This window comes from Bos grunniens, chromosome 19 (genome assembly GCF_055505025.1).
Source record: "Bos grunniens cultivar Pamir isolate PY7600 chromosome 19, Bosgru_T2T1.0, whole genome shotgun sequence".
Classification (NCBI taxonomy): domain Eukaryota; kingdom Metazoa; phylum Chordata; class Mammalia; order Artiodactyla; family Bovidae; genus Bos; species Bos grunniens.
Window position 1 is genome coordinate 980,817 of NC_141183.1, and position 20,798 is coordinate 1,001,614.

The 20,798-nt window shown below is 41.0% G+C and overlaps 1 protein-coding gene across 47 annotated transcripts in view; it reads left to right on the forward strand.

Moving 5' to 3' along the window:
• The window catches only part of CEP112 (centrosomal protein 112), a 315,095-nt gene that overhangs the window by 94,384 nt on the left and 199,913 nt on the right, over positions 1 to 20,798 (forward strand). For 2 of the 47 annotated variants that reach the window (XM_086355793.1, XM_086355794.1), the window contains one exon: positions 4,041 to 6,651. The exons of 44 other annotated variants lie outside the window; for them this stretch is intronic. In XM_086355793.1, coding sequence (XP_086211919.1) covers positions 4,041 to 4,179 — 139 coding nt within the window. In that variant the 3' untranslated portion in view covers positions 4,180 to 6,651. Of the gene's footprint in view, positions 1 to 3,980; positions 6,652 to 20,798 lie in introns of those variants that run through there. One more of the 47 variants, XM_086355783.1, reaches the window with a different exon arrangement.

The following is a 20,798-nucleotide window of genomic DNA, read 5'->3' on the forward strand; positions in this document are numbered from 1 at the left end:
TTTCAGATGCTTTCCTCCTCTTAAATGAAAACAGATTAAAAGTAACAATAACAACAATAAGATTTAGATCTTAGGACATTCAGAAGTTCCTCTGTAGATTTTTTTGGAGGAATTTGGGTAATGATATATTTCAGTTGTTATATTTAAAAATGGACTATTATACAGGCATTGTTTAGCAAAGGTTTTTTTTTTATGATACCTAAGCATACACATTAAAGTATTTATATATATTTATATATTATATTTGTCTTTTCCAATCATCTACTAAGTTGACTAGGCCTTACTTATCACTAGATACTATCCTGTAGTTTTTAGCTGGAAAATACTGATGTATTCAACACATGTTGCGTTCTCACGGTGTTTCAGACAGCGTGTATAATTCCTTCCTGTGTTGTAGTCCAGTTGGGAGGATGTTCAAGCCCTTGGGCAGGTACAGTGCAGAGCCTTGAGTGAAGAGGACTTTCTTGGAAGAAAGGTCAGGAGGGCACTTGGCCCAAGAAACTGACTTAGACAGAGAGCTTGCTCGGGCGCAGTGTGTCTAGCTGACTCCCAGGGACTCAGCAAGTTCCATTTTCTGAGCTTTGCCAAATGTCCAAAGAGGAACAATTTAGAGAAAGGCCAAAAAGAATGTCTAGGGTCACAGAGGGTGTCAGGTTCTCCCTGGGAGGGTCGCACGGCCGTCGCCTGCCTGTTGGTGCAGCGAGCCGTGTGCTGGGCCTCACAGGGTGCCAGTGTCTCTTCTGTACCCGGACCCCACGTCCCCACGTGGGAGTCAGACGAGCTCAGAGGAGAGCTGTGACGTTCATCACGCGTTGTCAGATAACCATGCTTCTGCGCCAACTTGAATGTCAGCACAGCGAGGGCATCTTGCTTGTGGACGAGATGTCCTCCCTTATCCCTCCTTAATTCATTGTTTTCCTCCTCAAAATGTTGAGTCACAACCTTCTTTATCTATTCAAGGCTCCATGTGTTCCTTTCTGTTTTGTTCTACTTTGTCTCTCCTGTGACTTCTTTACACTTTTTCTATTAGTTTGTTGATGTGCATTTATTTTATATCCATAAAGGAAGAGATAATTCCTTCAAGTAACAGTAAATCAACAAATATTTTTTTATTACCTACAATGTCTATATTTTGTAGTATCATGTGAAAAGAAATGGAAGGTTTAGAAGCTATAGCTCAAGACACAGCCCTGTTCTTAACAATTTTCTAGTCTGGCATGGGCATTTGAGGGCCGTAGCATTGTTAAGTATCAAGTTGTTGACATAAGTGCAATAGTGTGATCTTTTCATTTTCACTGTGAAAAAATCCGGAAGTCTCCATAGTTTCAATAGACGACATAATCTATTTAAGGCTTCAAGGTGTTAACCAAAACGCGAAGTTTTACTTGGAGTTAAAGAAAGCTAGTTTAGATTGTTAATAATGTTCCTTGTGGATCTGTGTCTTCCATTCCCCTTGTAGAAGATGTCTTTACTTCCACTAAATGTGTGTGTGACCTCAATGGGAGTAATCTGATCTGAAGTAGGAGAGTAGTTTATTGTGGGGTTTGCACGTCAGAGCAAACAGCACAACCTGGCTATTTCCCTGAAGGAGAATATTCTGGGGGCAACTGCTGCTGCTTTTCAATCCAAGAATAGTGTTAGACCCAGTGGGTCCAGAGACAGCTCCATTTTTCTAGAAGAGAGGTGTATGATATGGAAATTTGTCATGATTATTAACAATTTTTTCCATAATATAAATATACACAAAGGTGAAAAATCTGATCTTTAGAATGTGGTGGCATCCATCCATCCATCCATCCATCCATTCTTTCACTCAGTAGAGTTGCTTTCCTCTGTGCATGTTGAATGTACAGAAGAGGCTGTCAGAGTTGGAGACAAGATGGGAATTAATAGGCTCCTGGAAGCATGGTGCATGTGTTCAACTCAGTCTCGGGTTTGGAGCTCAGGCGACACTTCAGCCTCCATGGGTGTGAAGAGCGGCCCTGATTTGGAGCTGGCACCTACTGTAAATGCAGCTCCGAAAGTTGATTGGCCTGCTTGTCCGTGGTTTTCAGAAAAGAAAGTTTAAATTTACTCTCCTACTACCTACAACTTTTATTCAACGCATATCCTAAACATTTTTTTTGCTTTCTATTTCATTTTTGATGCAGAAAATATTTTATAGCCCCTTGTAACTAAAAAGTATCTGAAATTATAAATGGTATGAGTTGTATGTGTTCATTTTTCAAAGATAAATAATTAAACCAAATGAGAAACTAAGTTATGAATGGAAAATTACCATAGGTAACAAAATAATTTGGTGTAACTCTTCAAACGACTAACACAAAGTATGCTTTTGAAAATTTTTTTGGAGGAGTTAACAGCTATGAACAACACATGTAGGTATCAGTACGTGTACCACATTTTGTTTCTAAGTTTTGGGTGCTGTAGAAATAACAGAGCGCTGTTCTGAGACCTCGTATCAATTGACTGTCCTAAAGCAGTCTGTGAAGCCTCCGAAGCCGTCTTCTTGGCTGATAGCTTTTGCAGAGTCCTCTGTGGCAGTAAAATGCAGAACTGCTTCAAACAGGTTTATTCTGACCCATTCTAACTTTTTTTGTGTTGTCAGTTGTAAACATAAGTATTTCTACTCTGACACTAATATATCTCAACTTTCAGATTTTTAGTGCTGAAAGCGAGTAGTGGTGATTTCACCAGAACACATGACGTAGGGCCTCAGATGCTGTGGTTGTGAACGGCCCTACGGGAAGCAAGCCCTTATTCAACTGAAGCACTGTTTCCATCTGTCAGTGCCACGTGCAGGGTACTGCACGTTGGCGCCCACAGAGCACGGGGGGCTTTCACAGAGACCCTGGGGGATTGTCGGTGTGGTTTCCCCGCTTAGCTTAACAGGAGACATTCCTGACCTTCTTTTCACAGCAGTGTGAAATAGGTATTTTGCCTCCTCCTGAGCAATGTATTGCTGGGATTCCTGCGTTGTTTGTAAAAGTAGAAATTTTGTAATAGGGGGAAACGCAGTGTTTCTGTCGCTATTTCAGGAGTTAGGGGAAGAATTATAGGCAACCCAGAAGCAGTCTGCTTGACCCTCTGAGTCCACGACGTCCTTGCAGAGCGCGGCCGCCCGAGGGCCCCTGCCGCTTGCTGCTCACCTGGCTCCCTTTGCGGCTTCCCGTCGACAGGATGCTCACAGTGCGCCGTGCTCCTCTTTGAGGGGTTTTTTCCTCTGTTCATGTATGCAGAATGAAAATCTGTGTTTTCTTCCAGAGGCTGACCCAGTAGAATGTCTTTAAAGCTACTCAGCTCTTCCTTTTGGAGAAAATCTGTCTTAGGGATTTAAATACAAAATGTTATTTTCATCCTGGGGTTTCTATCTAGAATTTTTTTTTTTTTTTTAGCATGTTACTGATATTTTGTAAGGCTGATTCCACTTACATAATGGTGAAGGCAGGAAAATAAATGAGTGATTTTTTTTTAGAGGTTACTTCAGCAAGTGAATATTTCCTGTGTTTATAATATAGAGATACAGTGAACTTATAACAAGAAACAGCAAATAAAATATCTGTATTTCTAAAACAGACTGAAATGGCTTACAGTATAAATAGAAATTAACATATGATTGAAATTAAAGTGTAATGTAAGCATATAAAGTCGGATGGGTATGCAATGAGATGAAATTGTTTCTGGATTGAAATTCCAAATCCACCTTGACCGGAACTGTTTCAGGTGGTTTGGGGAGGCACTCGAGCTTCGTGTAAGAGTATGGGCTCCGGCTCCAGCTCTCGTGGGTCCAGGCTCCAGCTCAGGCTACCAGCCTGTGACGCCGGGCCTGGGGCTCCATCTGTGTGCTCAGTCTTTACCTCCGTCACGTGACCTTCCTCCTGAGGCTGTGAAGAGGCTTGGGACAGTTCCTGCAGGGCACCTCCAGCAGTGTCTGCTGTGTATGTCAGCTCTTACGCTTTCTCTCTCTCTATCTTATGCAGGGGACAGACAAGTTCGTCAGAAGAGGTGATCTTACCCTGGCACGTTTTTTTTTTTAACAGCTTTCAGATCAGATCAAATCAGATCAGTCGCTCAGTCGTGTCCAACTCTTCGCGACCCCATGAATCGCAGCACGCCAGGCCTCCCTGTCCAACACCAACTCCCGGAGTTCACTCAGACTCACGTCCATCGAGTCAGTGATGCCATCCAGCCATCTCATCCTGTGTCGTCCCCTTCTCCTCCTGCCCCCAATCCCTCCCAGCATCAGAGTCTTTTCCAATGAGTCAACTCTTCGCATGAGGTGGCCAAAGTACTGGAGTTTCAGCTTTAGCATCATTCCTTCCAACAGCTTTATTGAAGTCTAATTCTCATCCCATAGAATTTGCTTAGTTTCACCATATAGCTCACTGACATTTAGAAATTCAGAGTTGTGCAGCGATCACTATAGTTCAGTTTTAGAAGATTCTCATCATCCCCAGAAGACTCCTCATGGCACCAAATTTTAGAAGGATAATATCATGATTGACTTTTTTTTTCCTGACCAAACAGAATAAATAATAAGGTACAAGATCTTCCATACGTTATTTTGCAGAAAATGCTAACTGGCCACTTCTCATTATGACCCTCAGTAAAAGCTGACATCACAGTGTTAAGATGTGCTTTTGCATTTTGTGGAGACCTGAGGGTGTAGCCCAATATGTTCCTTCCAGGTTAATGGTCTGACCTTTTACCTTTGATACAAGGTTGCATTTAGAAAGCAGATTCTGTGTGTGTGTGTGTGTGTGTGTGTGTGTGTGTAAATGCACTGAAAGCAACCTGGGAATGCATATGTACTTGAGTGTTTGGGTTGATGTTCATGTTTTCCTCTTTATGTTTCAGTATAGTTTGAATCTTTGCCGATGAGACTATAGTATGGTACTTTGGTAGCTTAAAACAACGGTAAAGACAAAAGAAACCAGTGAAGATTTTTGAAGGAAGAATTATAAACATTAATGATGGTTATCCTTAATTGTTGAGAATATGGGATTTAAAAATTTTTCTCTACATTTTGCATTTTCTAAAATCAGCATGTCCAGAAACTCCTCAGAGTCTTGAGGACTTTCAGCTTGCTGCAAATCCCTCAGTCAGCATGGGATAGGGCAGGCTGTGAACACAGTCTCTGGAAATACATGAGCTCTAAGTATCTGGGCCTCTTGATGAAGGTGATAGAGGAGAGTGAAAAGCCTGGTTTAAAACTCAACATTCAAAAAACTAAGGTCATGGCATCCAGTCCCATTACTTCATGGCAAATGGAAACAGTGACATTTTATTTTTGGGGGCTCCAAAATCTCTGCAGATGGTGACTGCAGCCATGAAATTAAAAGATGCTTGCTCATTGGAAGAAAAGCTATGACCAACCTAGACAGCATATTAAAAAGCAGAGGCACACTTTTCCAACAAAGGTCCGTATAGTCAAAGCTGTGGTTTTTCCAGTGGATATGTATGGATGTGTGAGTTGGACCATAAAGAAGACTGAATGCCGAACAATTGATGCTTTTGAACTGTGGTGTTGGAGAAGACTCTTGAGAGTCCCTTGGACTGCAAGGAGATCCAACCAGTGAATCCTAAAGGAAATCCACCCTGAATATTCATTGGAAGGACTGATCCTGAAGCTGAAGCTCCAATACTTTGGACACCTGATGCGAAGAACTGTCTCATTTGAAAAGACCCTGATGCTGGGAAGGATTGAGGGCGGGAGAAGAAGGAGACGATAGAGGATGAGATGGTTGGATGACATCACTGACTCAATAGACATGAGTTTGAGTAAGCTCTGGGAGATGGTGAAGGACAGGGAGGCTTGGTGTGCTGCAGTCTGTGGGGTCACGAAGAGTCAAACCTGACTGAGTGACTGAACAACAACAAGTAGTGTCTCGGGGTTTCGACTGGAAAAACCTTTTGTGTATTTCTTATAATAAATGGACAGATGATAAGGTTGATAGTCTATTTTTTATTTTTTAGAGTGGAAGGACACCCTGCCACAGAATTTTAGGAGTGGTTATTCGGAGGCCAATAGAATACAGACTAGGAAGTACAGCTTTCTAATAAGTGTCAAATTAGGATATTTTTAATGAAAGTACGAGATATTTTCCATGAAAGATGATATTACATTTTAGATATGCTCTAAGTTTTCTTCCTGTGACAGTTCACAGGTGACTCATAGTTTCACTTTGCGCTTTTCTTTTGTCAGTCTTTCTTGTAAACTTGCCTCTGGTTGTAGCTCACATATTGTGATTCTTAGTGTCAGAGCAGGTGACTGTGCAGTGGTTATCAGTCCCAAGAGAGTAAGGCTCTGGCCACTGGCTACGAGGCCCTGGGGAGAACTCCAGCTACCCGGAGGAAGGCAGAGGCCCTCCCAGCGCTGGCCACCAGCAGGAGTCCAGGCGTGCCCGCCAGCCGTGTGCCCTGGAGTCCCCAAGAGTACCTCACGGTCAAGCACTGAATGGAAGCAGGCTTCGCTGACACAGAGAAGAGTTAGAGAAGAACAAAAGACACGCAGACATGGTGGTCAACCCTACTCCCGTAAAATTTAAAAACTAATTGCATTGTTTAAAGATTTTAATTATAGGTGGTTGATATGTCTACACTATGTCATTTTCAATATTAAGAGTAAATAAATTTATTCAATTAATTATACCTTTATTTACATAATAGCTTTTAAGTCTGTATAAAATTATTGTAAATAAATGTCTAACAATGTGTTATTTAAAATTTTAAAAATGAAATAAGCATGGCTATGAAATGAAGCCTCCATTTAAAAAAAAGCTTAGTTGATCTACAGTATTTTGTTAGTTTGGGTTGTACAGCCTAGCGACTTGTGTTTTTGCAGATTATCCCCCCCGATAAGTTATTATGAGATGAGGGCTGTGATTTCCTGCGCTACCCCTGTATCCTTGTTGCTTACCTACTTTATACATACTAGTTTGTGTCTCTTAATCCCATGCCCCTCATTCTCCCCTCCCCTTCTCTTCTCTCCTTCACTAAGGACAAGTCTGTTTCCTCTATCTGAAAGTCTGTCTCTGTTTTGCATATGTGTTCATCTGTATTATTTTTTAGATTCCACATATAAGTGAGGTCATACAGTATTTGTCTTTCTCTGACTGATTTCACTAAGCATAATATTCTCCAGATCCTGCCATGTTGCTGTAAATGGCAGAATATCGTTCTTTTTAGTGGCTGAGTAGTACTCCGTTGCCACATCTTCCTCATCCACTCATCATCTGTTGATGGGCCCTTGGGTTGTTCCCGTGTCTTGGGTATTGTAAAGAGTGCTGCTATGCACACTGGGGTGTATGTGTGTTTTCGCTTTTTCTGTGTACCCAGGAGTGGAATTGCTAGATCAGATTGTAGTTCTATTTTTATTCTCATTTGTGGAAGAGAATTTCAAAGTGAGCATATATTCATCCATTCTACTGTCAGTATCCATTTGAGCAGTTTCTACGTTTCGGATGTTAGTAGCCGTGCTGTGAGGAACGTGCTTATTCCCAGTTATTTACCTCCCTCCAGTTTTCAGGTTGTGCCGAGTACGACGCAGCTCCCGGGAGCGTGTGCCTTTAGACTGCAGTGGCATTGTCACAGAGCTGACTGAAGCTGGAGGGTTCGGGTTGGTTTGGCACCAGAGGGGAGCTGTTGGAGGATTTGCTCACTTTTACTTCACCCTGGTGGAGGTTTGAACCTCTGATTCTGAAAACGCAGTGTATCAACTCTGTGTAGGAGGATCTAAGACACAGGGGATCTGGTTCATGGACCCGTTAGCTGGTGACGGAGTGACTAAAATTGAGCTAGTATTAGAGCGAGCAAAGAATGTGAAAACGTCTTAAGGGCTAATTTTACCATAGTCTTGATTTTCACAGATATTCCTCCCTCCCATAATGGATTTCTGTTATTGATAATTGGCCTTTATAGAAAATGCATAATTTCATTTTCATGTACCATTACCCACAAGTACAATTTCACTTGCACACAGAACTGTTAGAAAAAATTCCTGATGTTTTCTAAAATGATTCACAGTGTTCTTGAATTATATTTTTATTTGACCTGTTTTGAAGCCAACTCTCAATGCTAGTGATGTTCAGCAAATGTTCACCATCTGGTTTATTGAAAGTTATTCTTATACAAAAATGAACAGCACCTGTTCTTTTTGCCTGGCTTTATCTATAGTTTTGTTTTTTATTAAATAGTTTTGGGGTGTTATTTTTCCAACACACTGACATATGGCTTTATAAAAACACAGTGTTTACTTTCTCAATATACATAGATTCATAATCTCTCCTTACAGTGGAAAGTAGACTACCCTAAAGTTATATTTTTAAACACGGATGGAAAAGCTTTCCTATAAGGTTCTTTTAAATCGCCTTCGTTTATCTCTGATTGTGTGTGTGTTGTCATAAATCAACATTTATAATATTAGTAAGAACAGGGATTAATCTTCAAATAAGCATGCCTTAGAGTAAAGATAGTAAAACTGCAGTGTTATAATGGCAGTGTTTTTGTACTTTTATTTGCTGGAGACTAATCTTAAAGAAGATTTAAATGGAATACTAAACAATCTTGTGATTATTCAAAGAAATGGACTACATGCTGATGATGTTTGTTTTTCATTTGAACAAGGCTTACTGCAAAAATCTGGATAAAGATACATTCAAAGCAGGTAGTTTTGCAGTTTGCCCCAGAGGCTGGAAGTTTGAATTTTGGTAGAAAGGCAGAGCTTGTTTAAATCCAGTCTTGTGTAGGGATTTTAAAGTACAGCTGAATAGTATAATTCCAAATTTAGTTTTCTATATTGCTGAAGTGAGAAGCTGTGGCTTAGTCATTTTGTTTGTAAGTTTGGTTTTTTAAAACAAAATCTCTAAGAATTAATAGTGATATATACTTTAAAATAGAAAAAAAAAATAGAATCAAGGAGCTATCTAGAAAGAAGCTAAAGGAAACCTGCAAACTTGAATACTCAGTCTGAAGATTTCTATGCCTTTTAAGTGAATGAAAACATTTTTACAGGGTCACCTTGATAAGACATTTTATTCTGTGTAGAAAACAAGATTTTTACTTTTTAAAGTTTTCTTGGAGGAGTAACTAAAAATAGATTCTACTGCAATATCAAAATAGCGTGTATGGTGTTGGTTTTAACCAAGAATATATAAATTTAAAGACTGATTAAGTTTGTAAATTTTCAGTTTTTTTCTTTTGTTTTATGGTACTTATTAAAGAAGATGTGGTGTTGGTTTAAACCAAGGCATGGTGGTTTAGTCACCAAATCGTGTCCCACTCTTTTTGCCCCATCGACTGTAGCCCACCAGGCTCCTCTGTCCATAGGATTTTCCAGGCAAGAATACTGGGTTGCCATTTCCTTCTCCAGGGGATCTTCCTGACCCAGGGATTGAACCTGGGTCTTCTGCACTTCAGGCAATTTCTTTACTGATTGAGCTACCAGGGAAGCCCTTAATGAAGAATGTATAAAGACCAATTAAATTTGTAAATATTCAGTATTTTTTCTTTTATTATTATTACTAAAATTAAGAACAGATACAGTTTATAATGCATTTTCAATTAAAATATATCAGATTTTCATATTTACCTATAATGTTACCATTAAAAACCTAGATATTATATAAAGCTGGAGAGCAGGAAGATATTATTTGAAATGCATGAAATCATTTTAGATTTTATATAGCTAAAATTAAATTAATTATGTCAAAGCTGGATTAAATGTAACCAGAAATTGGTAAATTATTTTATAGTTGAGTTATTTAAGAAGTTTATTATATGTCACTGCCACTTAAGTTCTGGGCTAATCTAAAAAAAGAAATGCTTTTTTTCCTACTATTGTAACAGAAGACTTCTGTTCAAGTGAACCCACCCAAGGTCCTTGGAGGGTGAACTCTGGTTGCCAACATTGTGCAATGAGAATACTTTTCAAAGTATCTGTTCTTTAGCTTTATTTTTATCACAAACTAGTACATGCTTCTGTAGAGAGTTGTAAAATTACAGAAGAGCACAGATAAAAAAATCAAAATCGTTTATGGTCACATTAAATAGAACTATCTACTGTTTTGCCATTTTATTATTTTATTGAAGTATGATTCATTTACATGATTATTAGTTTCAAGTGTAACATGTAATATTTGACATTTTTATACATTTTTATACATTACAACATTCAAAAAACGAAGATCATGGCACCCGGTTCCATCATTTCATGGCAAATACATGGGGAAACAATGGAAACAGTGACAGATTTTATTTTCTTGGGCTCCAAATGACTGCAGATGGTGACTGCAGCCACAAAATTAAATGACACTTGCTCCTTGGAAGAAAAGCTATGACAAACCTAGGTAGCATATTAAAAAGCAGAGACATCATTTTGCCATCAAAGGTCCGTCTAGTCAAAGCTATGGTTTTCCCAGTACTCATGTATGGATGTGAGAGTTGGATCATAAAGAAGACTGAATGCCCAAGAATTGATGCTTTTGGGCTGTGGTGTTGAAGACTCTTGAGAGTCCCTTGCACAGCAAGGAGATCCAACCAGTCCATCCTAAAGGAGATCAGTCCTAATATTCATTGGAAGGACTGATGCTAAAGCTGAAGCTCCAATACTTTGGCCACCTGATGTGAAGAACTGACTCATTGGAAAAGACCCTGATGCTGGGAGGGATTGGGGGCAGGAGGAGAAGGGGACAACAGAGGATGAGATGGCTGGATGGCATCACCGACTTGATGGACATGAGTTTGAGTGAACTCCAGGAGTTGGTGAAGGATAGGGAGGCCTGGTGTGCTGCAGTCCATGGGGTCACAAAGAGTCGGACACAACTGAGCGACTGAACAACAACAACACATCACAAATGGTCACCACATTAAGTGTATACCGTCTATCACCACACAGTCACTGCAGCGTTACTGAGGGTGTGCCCTGAGGTGTTCATGACATCCCCACGACTCACCGCTCATAACTGCACTCGTTCCACTTCATCCCCTTCACCTGTTCCTTCCATCCCCTCACTCCTGTCTCCTCTGCCAGCCTCTGGTTTCTTCTCTTATCTGTGAAGTTTATTTCTGTTTGTTCTGTTTTGTTGGTTTGTTTTGGTTTTTAGAAAACTGCAGTGAGATATCACCCCACACTTGTTAGCATGGCAGTTATTATAAAGACAAGAAACAAACAAGTGTTGGTGAGGATGTGGATTAAAGGGAACTCTCATGAAATATTGGTTGGGATGTAAATTGGAACATCCACTATGAAAAACAGTATGGAGGTTTCTCAAAAATTAAAAAGTGAACTACGATATGATCCAGCGCTTCTACTTCTGGGTGTTTATCTGAAGAAAACAAACACATGATTTGAAAAGTTATGTGCACCCCAGTGTTCATAACAGCATTATTTACAATAATCTAGATATGGAAGCAACCTAACTGTCCATCAGTAGATCAACAGGCAAGAAAGATGTGTATACACACAATGGAATATTATTCAGCCATAAAAAGAAGGAAATCTTGCCATTTTTTTACAACATGGATTGACTTGGAAGGTATTACGCTAAGTGGAATAAGTCACATCAGTTCAGTGCAGTCACTCAGTCGTGTCCGACTCTTTGCAAGCCCATGAATTGCAGCACGCCAGGCCTCCCTGTCCATCACCAACTCCCGGAGTTCATTCAGACTCACGTCCATTGAGTCAGTGATGCCATCCAGCCATCTCATCCTCTGTCGTCCCCTTCTCCTCCTGCCCCCATTCTCTCCCAGCATCAGACTCTTTTCCAATGAGTCAATTCTTCGCATGAGGTGGCCAAAGTACTGGAGTTTCAGCTTTAGCATCATTCCTTCCAAAGAAATCCCAGGGCTGATCTCCTTCAGAATGGACTGGTTGGATCTCCTTGCAGTCCAAGGGACTCTCAAGAGTCTTCTCCAACACAGCAGTTCAAAAGCGTCAATTCTTCGGCACTCAGCTTTCTTCACAGTCCAACTCTCACATCCATACATGACCACTGGAAAAACCATAGCCTTGACTAGATGGTAATGTCTCTGCTTTTTAATATGCTATCTAGGTTGGTCATAACTTTTCTCCCAAGGAGAAAGCATCTTTTAATTCCATGGCTGCAGTCACCATCTGCAGTGATTTTGGAGCCCCCCAAAATAAAGTCTCACACTGTTTCCACTGTTTCCCCATCTATTTGCCATGAAGTGATGGGACCAGATGCCATGATCTTCGTTTTCTGAATGTTGAGCTTTAAGCCAACTTTTTCACTCTCCTCTTTCACTTTCATCAAGAGGCTTTTTCGTTCCTCTTCACTTTCTGCCATAAGGGTGGTGTCATCTGCATATCTGAGGTTCTTGATATTTCTCCCCGCAATCTTGATTCCAGCTTGTGCTTCTTCCAGCCCAACGTTTCTCATGATGTACTCTGCATAGAAGTTAAATAAGCAGGGTGACAATATACAGCCTTGACGTACTCCTTTTCCTATTTGGAACCAGTCTATTGTTCCATGTCCAGTTCTAACTGTTACTTCCTGACCTGCATATAGGTTTCTCAAGAGGCAGGTCAGGTGTTCTGGTATTCCCATCTCTTGAAGAATTTTCCACAGGTTATTGTGATCCACACAGTCAAAGGCTTCTTCATAGTCAATAAAGCAGAAATAGATGTTTTTCTGGAACTCTCTTGCTTTTTCCGTGATCCAGCGGATGTTGGCAATTTGATCTCTGGTTCCTCTGCCTTTTCTAAAACCAGCTTGAACATCAGGAAGTTCACGGTTCACATATTGCTGAAGCTTGGCTTGGAGAATTTTGAGCATTACTTTACTAGCGTGTGAGATGAGTGCAATTGTGCGGTAGTTTGAGCATTCTTTGGCATTGCCTTTCTTTGGGATTGGAATGAAAACTGACCTTTTCCAGTCCTGTGGCCACTGCTGAGTTTTCCAAATTTGCTGGCATATTGAGTGCAGCACTTTCACAGCATCATCTTTCAGGATTTGAAAGAGCTCAACTGGAATTCCATCACCTCCACTAGCTTTGTTCGTAGTGATGCTTTCTAAGGCCCACTTGACTTCACATTCCAGGATGTCTGGCTCTAGGTCAGTGATCACACCATCGTGATTATCTGGGTCGTGAAGATCTTTTTTGTACAGTTCTTCTGTGTATCTTGCCATCTCTTCTAAATATCTTCTGCTTCTGTTAGGTCCATACCATTTCTGTCCTTTATAGAGCCCATCTTTGCATGAAATGTTCCTTTGGTATCTCTGATTTTCTTGAAGAGATCTCTATCTTTCCCATTCTGTTGTTTTCCTCTTATTTCTTTACATTGATCGCTGAAGAAGGGTTTCTTGTCTCTTCTTGCTATTCTTTGGAACTCTGCATTCAGATGCTTATATCTTTCCTTTTCTCCTTTGCTTTTCACTTCTCTTCTTTTCACAGCTATCTGTAAAGCCTCCCCAGACAGCCATTTTGCTTTTTTGCATTTCTTTTCTATGGGGATGGTCTTGATCCCTGTCTCTTGTACAGTGTCACGAACCTCAGTCCATAGCTCATCAGGCACTCTATCTATCATATCTAGGCCCTTAAATCTATTTGTCACTTCCACTGTATAATCATAAGGAATTTGATTTAGGTCATACCTGAATGGTCTAGTGGTTTTCCCTACTTTCTTCAATTTAAGTCTGAATTTGGCAATAAGGAGTTCATGGTCTGAGCCACAGTCAGCTCCTGGTCTTGTTTTTGCTGACTGTATAGAGCTTCTCCATCTTTGGCTGCAAAGAATATAATCAATCTGATTTTGGTGTTGACCATCTGGTGATATCCATGTATAGAGTCTTCTCTTGTGTTGTTGGAAGAGGGTGTTTGTTATGACCAGTGCATTTTCTTGGCAAAACTCTATTAGTCTTTGCCCTGCTTCATTCCGTATTCCAAGGCCAAATTTGCTTGTTACTCCAGGTGTTTCTTGACTTCCTACTTTTGCATTCCAGTCCCCTATAATGAAAAGGACATATTTTGGGGGTGTTAGTTCTAAAAGGTTTTGTAGGTCTTCATAGAACTGTTCAACTTCAGCTTCTTCAGTGTTACTGGTTGGGGCATAGATATTACAGGGTATCAGAAAGTTTTTGTTTTTATTAAGATGACCATATAATTTTTTAAAAATGGTTTTAAGAAGTTTTTTAAAAAGTTCTACTTTATTAGCAAATTTTAATTATACAATACAATGTTATCAACCACAGTTATCTTTATATCCTCAGACCTTATTTATCTTTAATTAAAATTTGTGATCTTTCAAAAACCAGTCTCCCCCTCTTTCCCCTACCCTCAGCTCCAGGCGACTATTATTCTTCTCTTTTTCTCCGTGTTCAGTTTTTCAAGTATAGGTGATTTACAATGTTGTGTTAATTTACGTTGTACAGGAAAGTGATTCAGCTGTACATGTGTGTACAGTCTTCTTTGTATTCTGTTCCATTATGGCTTATCAAATGATATCCTGGAGAAGGTTTTGTGTGCTCTTAAGACGAATGTGTGCTTTGCTGCTGTTGAGTGGAGTGTCCCTTAGGTGCATCTGGTCTAATGCATAGTTCAAGTGCAGAGTCTCCTTACCGGCTTTCTCGTAGGTGCATCTGGTCCAATGCATAGTTCCAGTGCAGAGTCTCCTTACCGGCTTTCTCGCTGGCTGGTCTATCCACTGTTGAAAGTGGGGTTGATATCCCTGCTGTTATTTGATTGTCTGTTTCTCTCTTCAGGTCTGTTAATATATACGTATTATATATTTCTTCCTCCTGTGTTAGGTGCATAAGTGTTTACTAGTGCTGCATTCTTTTAATCAGTTGGCCCTTTTATCGTTGTATGAGGGCCTTCTTTGTCTCTTGTTACAGCTGTTGGCTTCAGGTCTCTTGAGTGTGATAAAGTGCATCTGCTTCTGCTGGATTTTGGTTTCCATTTGCTGTGGATTATCTTCTTTTATCCCTCTACTTTCAGACTATGTGTACTTGAAGCTGAAGTGAATCTCTTGTAGGCTTAGTTATAGGCAGCATATAGTTGAGTCTGTTTTGTTTTCTTAATCCTAATTCATACGGCCACTGTCTTTATTTACATTAGAGTATCTAATCCATTTCCATTAAAGTAGTTAGTGACAGTTATGGATTTACTGCTGCCATTTTTAAAGTTTTCTGGCTGTTTTGTAATTCCTTTGTTCATTTATTCCTCTCATGCTGTCTTCCTTTGTGATTTGATGACTGTCTGTAGTGGTCTGCCGTGACTCCTTTCTCCTTATCTCTTGTGTGTCTGTGGAGTGCAAACCCTATGCTCCGCAGGGAGCAGCTGGCAGTGGAGAGTGGGGGGGTCTATGGCAGGAGTGTGTATCCTGCTCCCCTGGACACGGCCCAGGTGTGTCACCGCGGGCCCACTGTCCCTGTGCCCGTTAAGGACTGCAGTCCTGTGGGGCTTGTAAAAGCAAGGCCTGCTGCAGCCAGAGCCTGGCATTGTGTAGGAGCTGCTCAGCTCGTTTCTGGATTTCTTTAGAGTGACTCGCTCTGCGGCTGTGCAATCCGTGTGTCTGCAGGCAGCGGGGCCTTCTGGGTCCTCATCGATGCCCTCTCTCGTAAGTGCTTTTCTCCTTCCTGAAGCCCTGTCCTCTCTGTGCTTGCGTGGTGCCAGACGCATCCGATGGTTTTCTCCCTACTTGTTTGGAGGCTCTTTTTCAATCTCCTTTGAACTGAGTCCTCCTTTCCCACCAGGATTCCATGTTTCAAAGTTACCTGGGTTCAACCCTAGACCATCTCTTTGTATATATGCCCACTTCTGAAGTGATCTCATAAAGCTTCAAGTACCATGTACTTAGTAAATCTCACATCTTTATCTCTGGCCCAGAGATGTCTGTTACAGTCCAAACTCTTCTGTTCAACATCTTTATTGAGTTATTTTTTAACACTTCTTTCCACATCCATTTAAAAAATCGTTTATCATCCCTTCATTTTATGATTTTCTTTACTATATTTTTCATCAGTTTTTTTGGCCTCTGAGTATGTGTTTAAGATGGTTTATAGCATTATTGATTTTATTTTCTGTACCTACATTTCTTCTCTCTTTTATTTTTATTATGAAATGTTATTGTGCTCTAAATTTTTCTCTTTTTAAATCCCTTTTCATCTTAATCATTCCTCATTTTAAATATTACTGATATGTTAAATCTTAGCTAATTCTTAAGGCTTTACTCCCTATATCATTAAGACGGTCATCTACCTTTCCAATATGTCACAGTTTTTCTGATATTTTCTTCTGGATATTATATCAATAGGTTTTTCTTTTGTGTGTCTAGAATGTTTTCTTCCCCGGTTCTATCCCTGGCTTCTGCAGTAGCTTTCAGATTCTAATTGATCTTTGTCTGCATTGTTCCTCAACTTTGAGCAGGGTACATTTTGTTTGGTCCTGACGATTTATTTATTGAGCACACGCGTGCATTTCCGCTTTTGTGGCCGCCATCTGACAGTGGTGCGCTGCGTGTCTGGGTACGGGTCGCCTCTGCTCCATGTCGCCTTGCATATCTTCCATGTTCTCTTAGAGATATGCAAGTGGGTAGACAGAGATTATTTGTCAGCTGCCAGTGAAGTTCCAAGTTTCTGGGGAAATATCATCTAGAGAAACTTCACTGTACTGATGAGATACTTTTTCATAACCTGGATGATGAGTATCTGCTTTTCCTGAACGAATGTGAATCCGTCGTTCTCAGTACATTTTGAATTCAAGTGTCTTTTCGTGTCCATCCATGTTACTTTCTTTATGGAGATCACAGTCTTCTGCACACCGTGCATCACCATTTGTCCTTTACTCCCAGTCTGCACGTCTTCTGGGAGTTCCTGACTCTGAATGCACGTGTATAAAGCATATGTATAAAGCATCAGGACGTGTTTCTGTGCAGCTCCCTCTTTGGGGAGGAATCCCAGCTACCAAAATATTTTATTTTTTTTTTAGACACAGAATCTTTGACCTGAGGAAGGAAGGAAGATTTCTTCCTTCCTCGTTTATCAAAGCTTCTGTTTCCTGAGACCAGTTTACGTCTGCTCTCAGGTGGGCCTGTATAGCTTGTCGTCGTTGTTTTCTAAGCATCCGCTTCCGTTTGCTCTGTATTTATTGGAGATTCCTCTCAAGTTTTTTCACCGAGTACTTTGTCCATCTCAGTTCTTGTTATTGGGATTTTTAAAGTATTTTTCCGCTTTCTTTTTGTAGGTATGTTGGTAAGTATTTAAGAGTCTATTCAGGAGATGGTAGCCAGATGTCACTTTGTGTATGAAGAAGAAAACTGTTCTTAACATACTTTTGACAGAATTCTTTTGAGATGTAGTGTGCGCCCTCCCATCCATTTTATCCTCGCCTCATGAGAACAACTCTTGGCAAGTCGGCATCATTTTTGGAATCAATTATTGTAATTTGGTGTAGATTCAATTGTAGATTAGTTTGTGTGAGTAAAACCTAAACATGTAGTGACCTTCTTGTGACCTTGAAACTTGATTTTTTTTTACAGTCCTTGATCTCAGCTTGCTCTGTGGTCTTTGCCTCTTTTTCAAGAGGACAGCTCGCCACGTGGAGCTGTGTGACCTCCTGAGCTGCACAGCACTGTTAGCTTTCTGCAAAATTAATAAGTAAATCAAAGGCTGACTCAGATCTCCCAAATGGTTTTTTTTAACTCCAGAAAATCATCATATTCTCTGTTGCCATGAGTGTTCTTTGATTTTTCACACCAGTGAGATATGCTTTATTAATATAATAGAGCACAGCCAGCTCCTCCTGAGCTTTTATCCTTCCTTTAAAGATTCTTGACACTGTTCACGGAGCACATGGGAAGCGCTGTCCTTGCTCTCCATCGCCTTGTCTGCCTCCAGGGCCCTGTCTCTAATACCGTGACACTGGCGCCATTTCTACCCTGGCAACTCCAGTCTCAGTCTCTACAGTTAACCTCCACCTGGGGACGTGTTCACGTCCATGTCATGAGGTTAGCAGCACACCGACCAGCTTTCTGCAAGAAGGATTGTGTCAGACATAGTAAACACAGATGAGTGAGTGTCAGACATTTCCATCCGCGAGAAAAACCTGCTTCTACTTCCTCACTGCATTTCCTTTATTCCTTCCCTAAGTCATAGTCCCCCAAGTTTGAGGTCATGAAATTTAACAAGAGAATTTGAAAATTGGAGGCTTTGTTAACATTTGGAGCCTCTAGTTTTTATTGCTTGATATAAAATTTACTCATGTTAGGTGTGGAATACACAAATGTCAAGGCACTTTGAAGAGACCTGGAGTAATCTGAACCATATATCTCTATTCTTAGTGAAAAGTGAAAACACTGCAGAGGAGGTTTCGTGTAGAGTAAACCACGTCTGGAAATGGTCTGTATTGAAAGACCTAATGGCCGTTTGATGTCTGATTCTTTGATTTGCCTTTTCTCTGTGAAGGGGTGCTGTGTGATTATAATTAGAAACATTTCAAGTTCTTTACCTGGGAGTTAATTGCTCCATAATTCGCTCTATTGTGAGTGATCAGGTAGCTTTGCTTGGTAGTGGGGTTTGAAGTTATTATTGAGGAGAGACTCCCTGTGCAGCAGGAAAAGTTTGGTGACACCCCTAATGGGAAGTCACTTGTCTCGTAGGTTTGGCTGTGATGTGAACATACATTTATTATATATTTAACATGTTTCATTTTAATGATTTTCTAAGTAGTTAATGGGGATATAATAGTTTGGTTTTCTTGAAAATTGTGCCATTATGTTTGAAGTTGGAAATTATGGATAAGTAAGTAGGAAACCTATATGCACGTCAGGAAGCAACGGTTAGAACTGGACATGGAACAACAGACTGGTTCCAAATAGGAAAAGGAGCGCGTCAAGGCTGTATATTGTCAGCCTGCTTATTTAACTTATATGCAGAGTACCTCATGAGAAACGCTGGGCTGAAAGAAACACAAGCTGGAATCAAGATTGCCGGGAGAAATATCAAGAACCTCAGATATGCAGATGACACCACCCCTATGGCAGAAAGTGAAGAGGAACTAAGAAGCCTCTTGATGAAAGTGAAAGAGGAGAGTGAAAAAGTTGGCTTAAAGCTCAACAATCAGAAAACAAAGATCATGGCATCCGGTCCCATCACTTCATGGCAAATAGATGGGGAAACAGTGGAAACAGTGTCAGACTTTATTTTGGGGGGCTCCAAAATCACTGCAGATGGTGATTGAAGCCATGAAATTAAAAGACGCTTACTCCTTGGAAGGAAAGTTATGACCAACCTAGATAGAATGTTGAAAATCAGAGACATTACTTTGCCAACAAAGGTCTGTCTAGTCAAGGCTGTGGTTTTTCCAGTGGTCATATATGGATGTGAGAGTTGAACTGTGAAGAAGGCTGAGCACCAAAGAATTGATGGTTTTGAACTGTGGTGTTGGAGAAGACTCTTGAGAGTCCCTTGGACTGCAAGGAGATCCAACCAGTCCATTGTAAAAGGAGAGATCAGTCCTGGGTGTTCATTGGAAGGACTGATGCTAAAGCTGAAGCTCCAATACTTTGGCCACCTCATGGGAAGAGTTGACTCATTTGAAAAGACCCTGATGCTGGGCGGGATTGGGGGCAGGAGGAGAAGGGGACGACAGAGGATGAGATGTCTGGATGGCATTACCGACTCAATGGACATGAGTTTGAGTGAACTCCAGGAGTTGGTGATGGACAGGGAGGCCTGACGTGCTCCGCTTTATGGGGTCGCAAAGAGTCGGACACAACTGAGTGACTGAACTGAACTAATGGTGCCAGAGAAGACTCCTGAGAGTCCCTTGGACTACAAGGCGATCAAACCAGTCAATCTTAAAGGAAATCAACCCTGAATATTCATTGGAAGGACTGATGCTGAAGCTAAAGCTCCAGTACTTTGGCCACCTGATGCAAAGAGCCGACTCGTTGGAAAAGACCATGATGCTAGGAAAGATTGAAGGCAGGAGGAGAAGGGGGCAGCAGAGAATGGGATGGTTTGATGGCATCACCAATGCAATGAATATGCACTTGGGCAAACTTCAGGAGATGGTGAGGAACAGGGAGGCGTGGCATGCTGCAGCCCATGGGGACACGCCTGGGCACCTGGACACAACCCCCAAGTGGAAGGCGCTGCCAGAGTTTCACATTCTCGTTTGTTAGGAGACTTGAGAAGTTCTCGGCTTTGCATTGATACAAACACTCACATCATCTTGAGCACAGTTACCCCTGTGCTTTGGGAAGCTGTGAATGTCATGTTCTTCTTGAAAACAGCTTTCTTCAGTATGGCTGCTGGTGGCGGTGGGGACCCATCTGTTCTCTTTTCTGCTTGAGCATCTGAAACCACTTTCGATGGGGAGCAGTCAGAGTTTCCATTTTATTCTGAGCATTCCTGAGCGTCAGCAGGCGTGCTGACACGGCCCTCCTCCCAGAGGCAGGATGAGAAGCGCAGAGAGAGGACAGAAAGCTGCAGCGACCTTGCTTCCAGCTGAGGAGGAAGCCTCTGGTCTCAGTCCTCCTTTGCGGGAGCGTCTTCATGGACTTCTACGTTCCTTCTCGCTGCCTCTGAGAGTGTCTGTCCAATGTGACCGTCAGGAGGCCTCCTCGGCAGAGACAGTTGTGACACTATTTCACACAATAGGTTTAATTTGAAACATGAGATCTTTAGGCTTTTGGATGTGTTTTTCAAGAACTAAGTTTGCAAAACTCGTACTTTTTAGCTTCTTGAGTTTCACCATAATCAAGATTGATTTTAGCAGTGGGATGTGGTGAAATAAATGTGATCCTGATGAGGAATTAATACTAATACAATATAGCA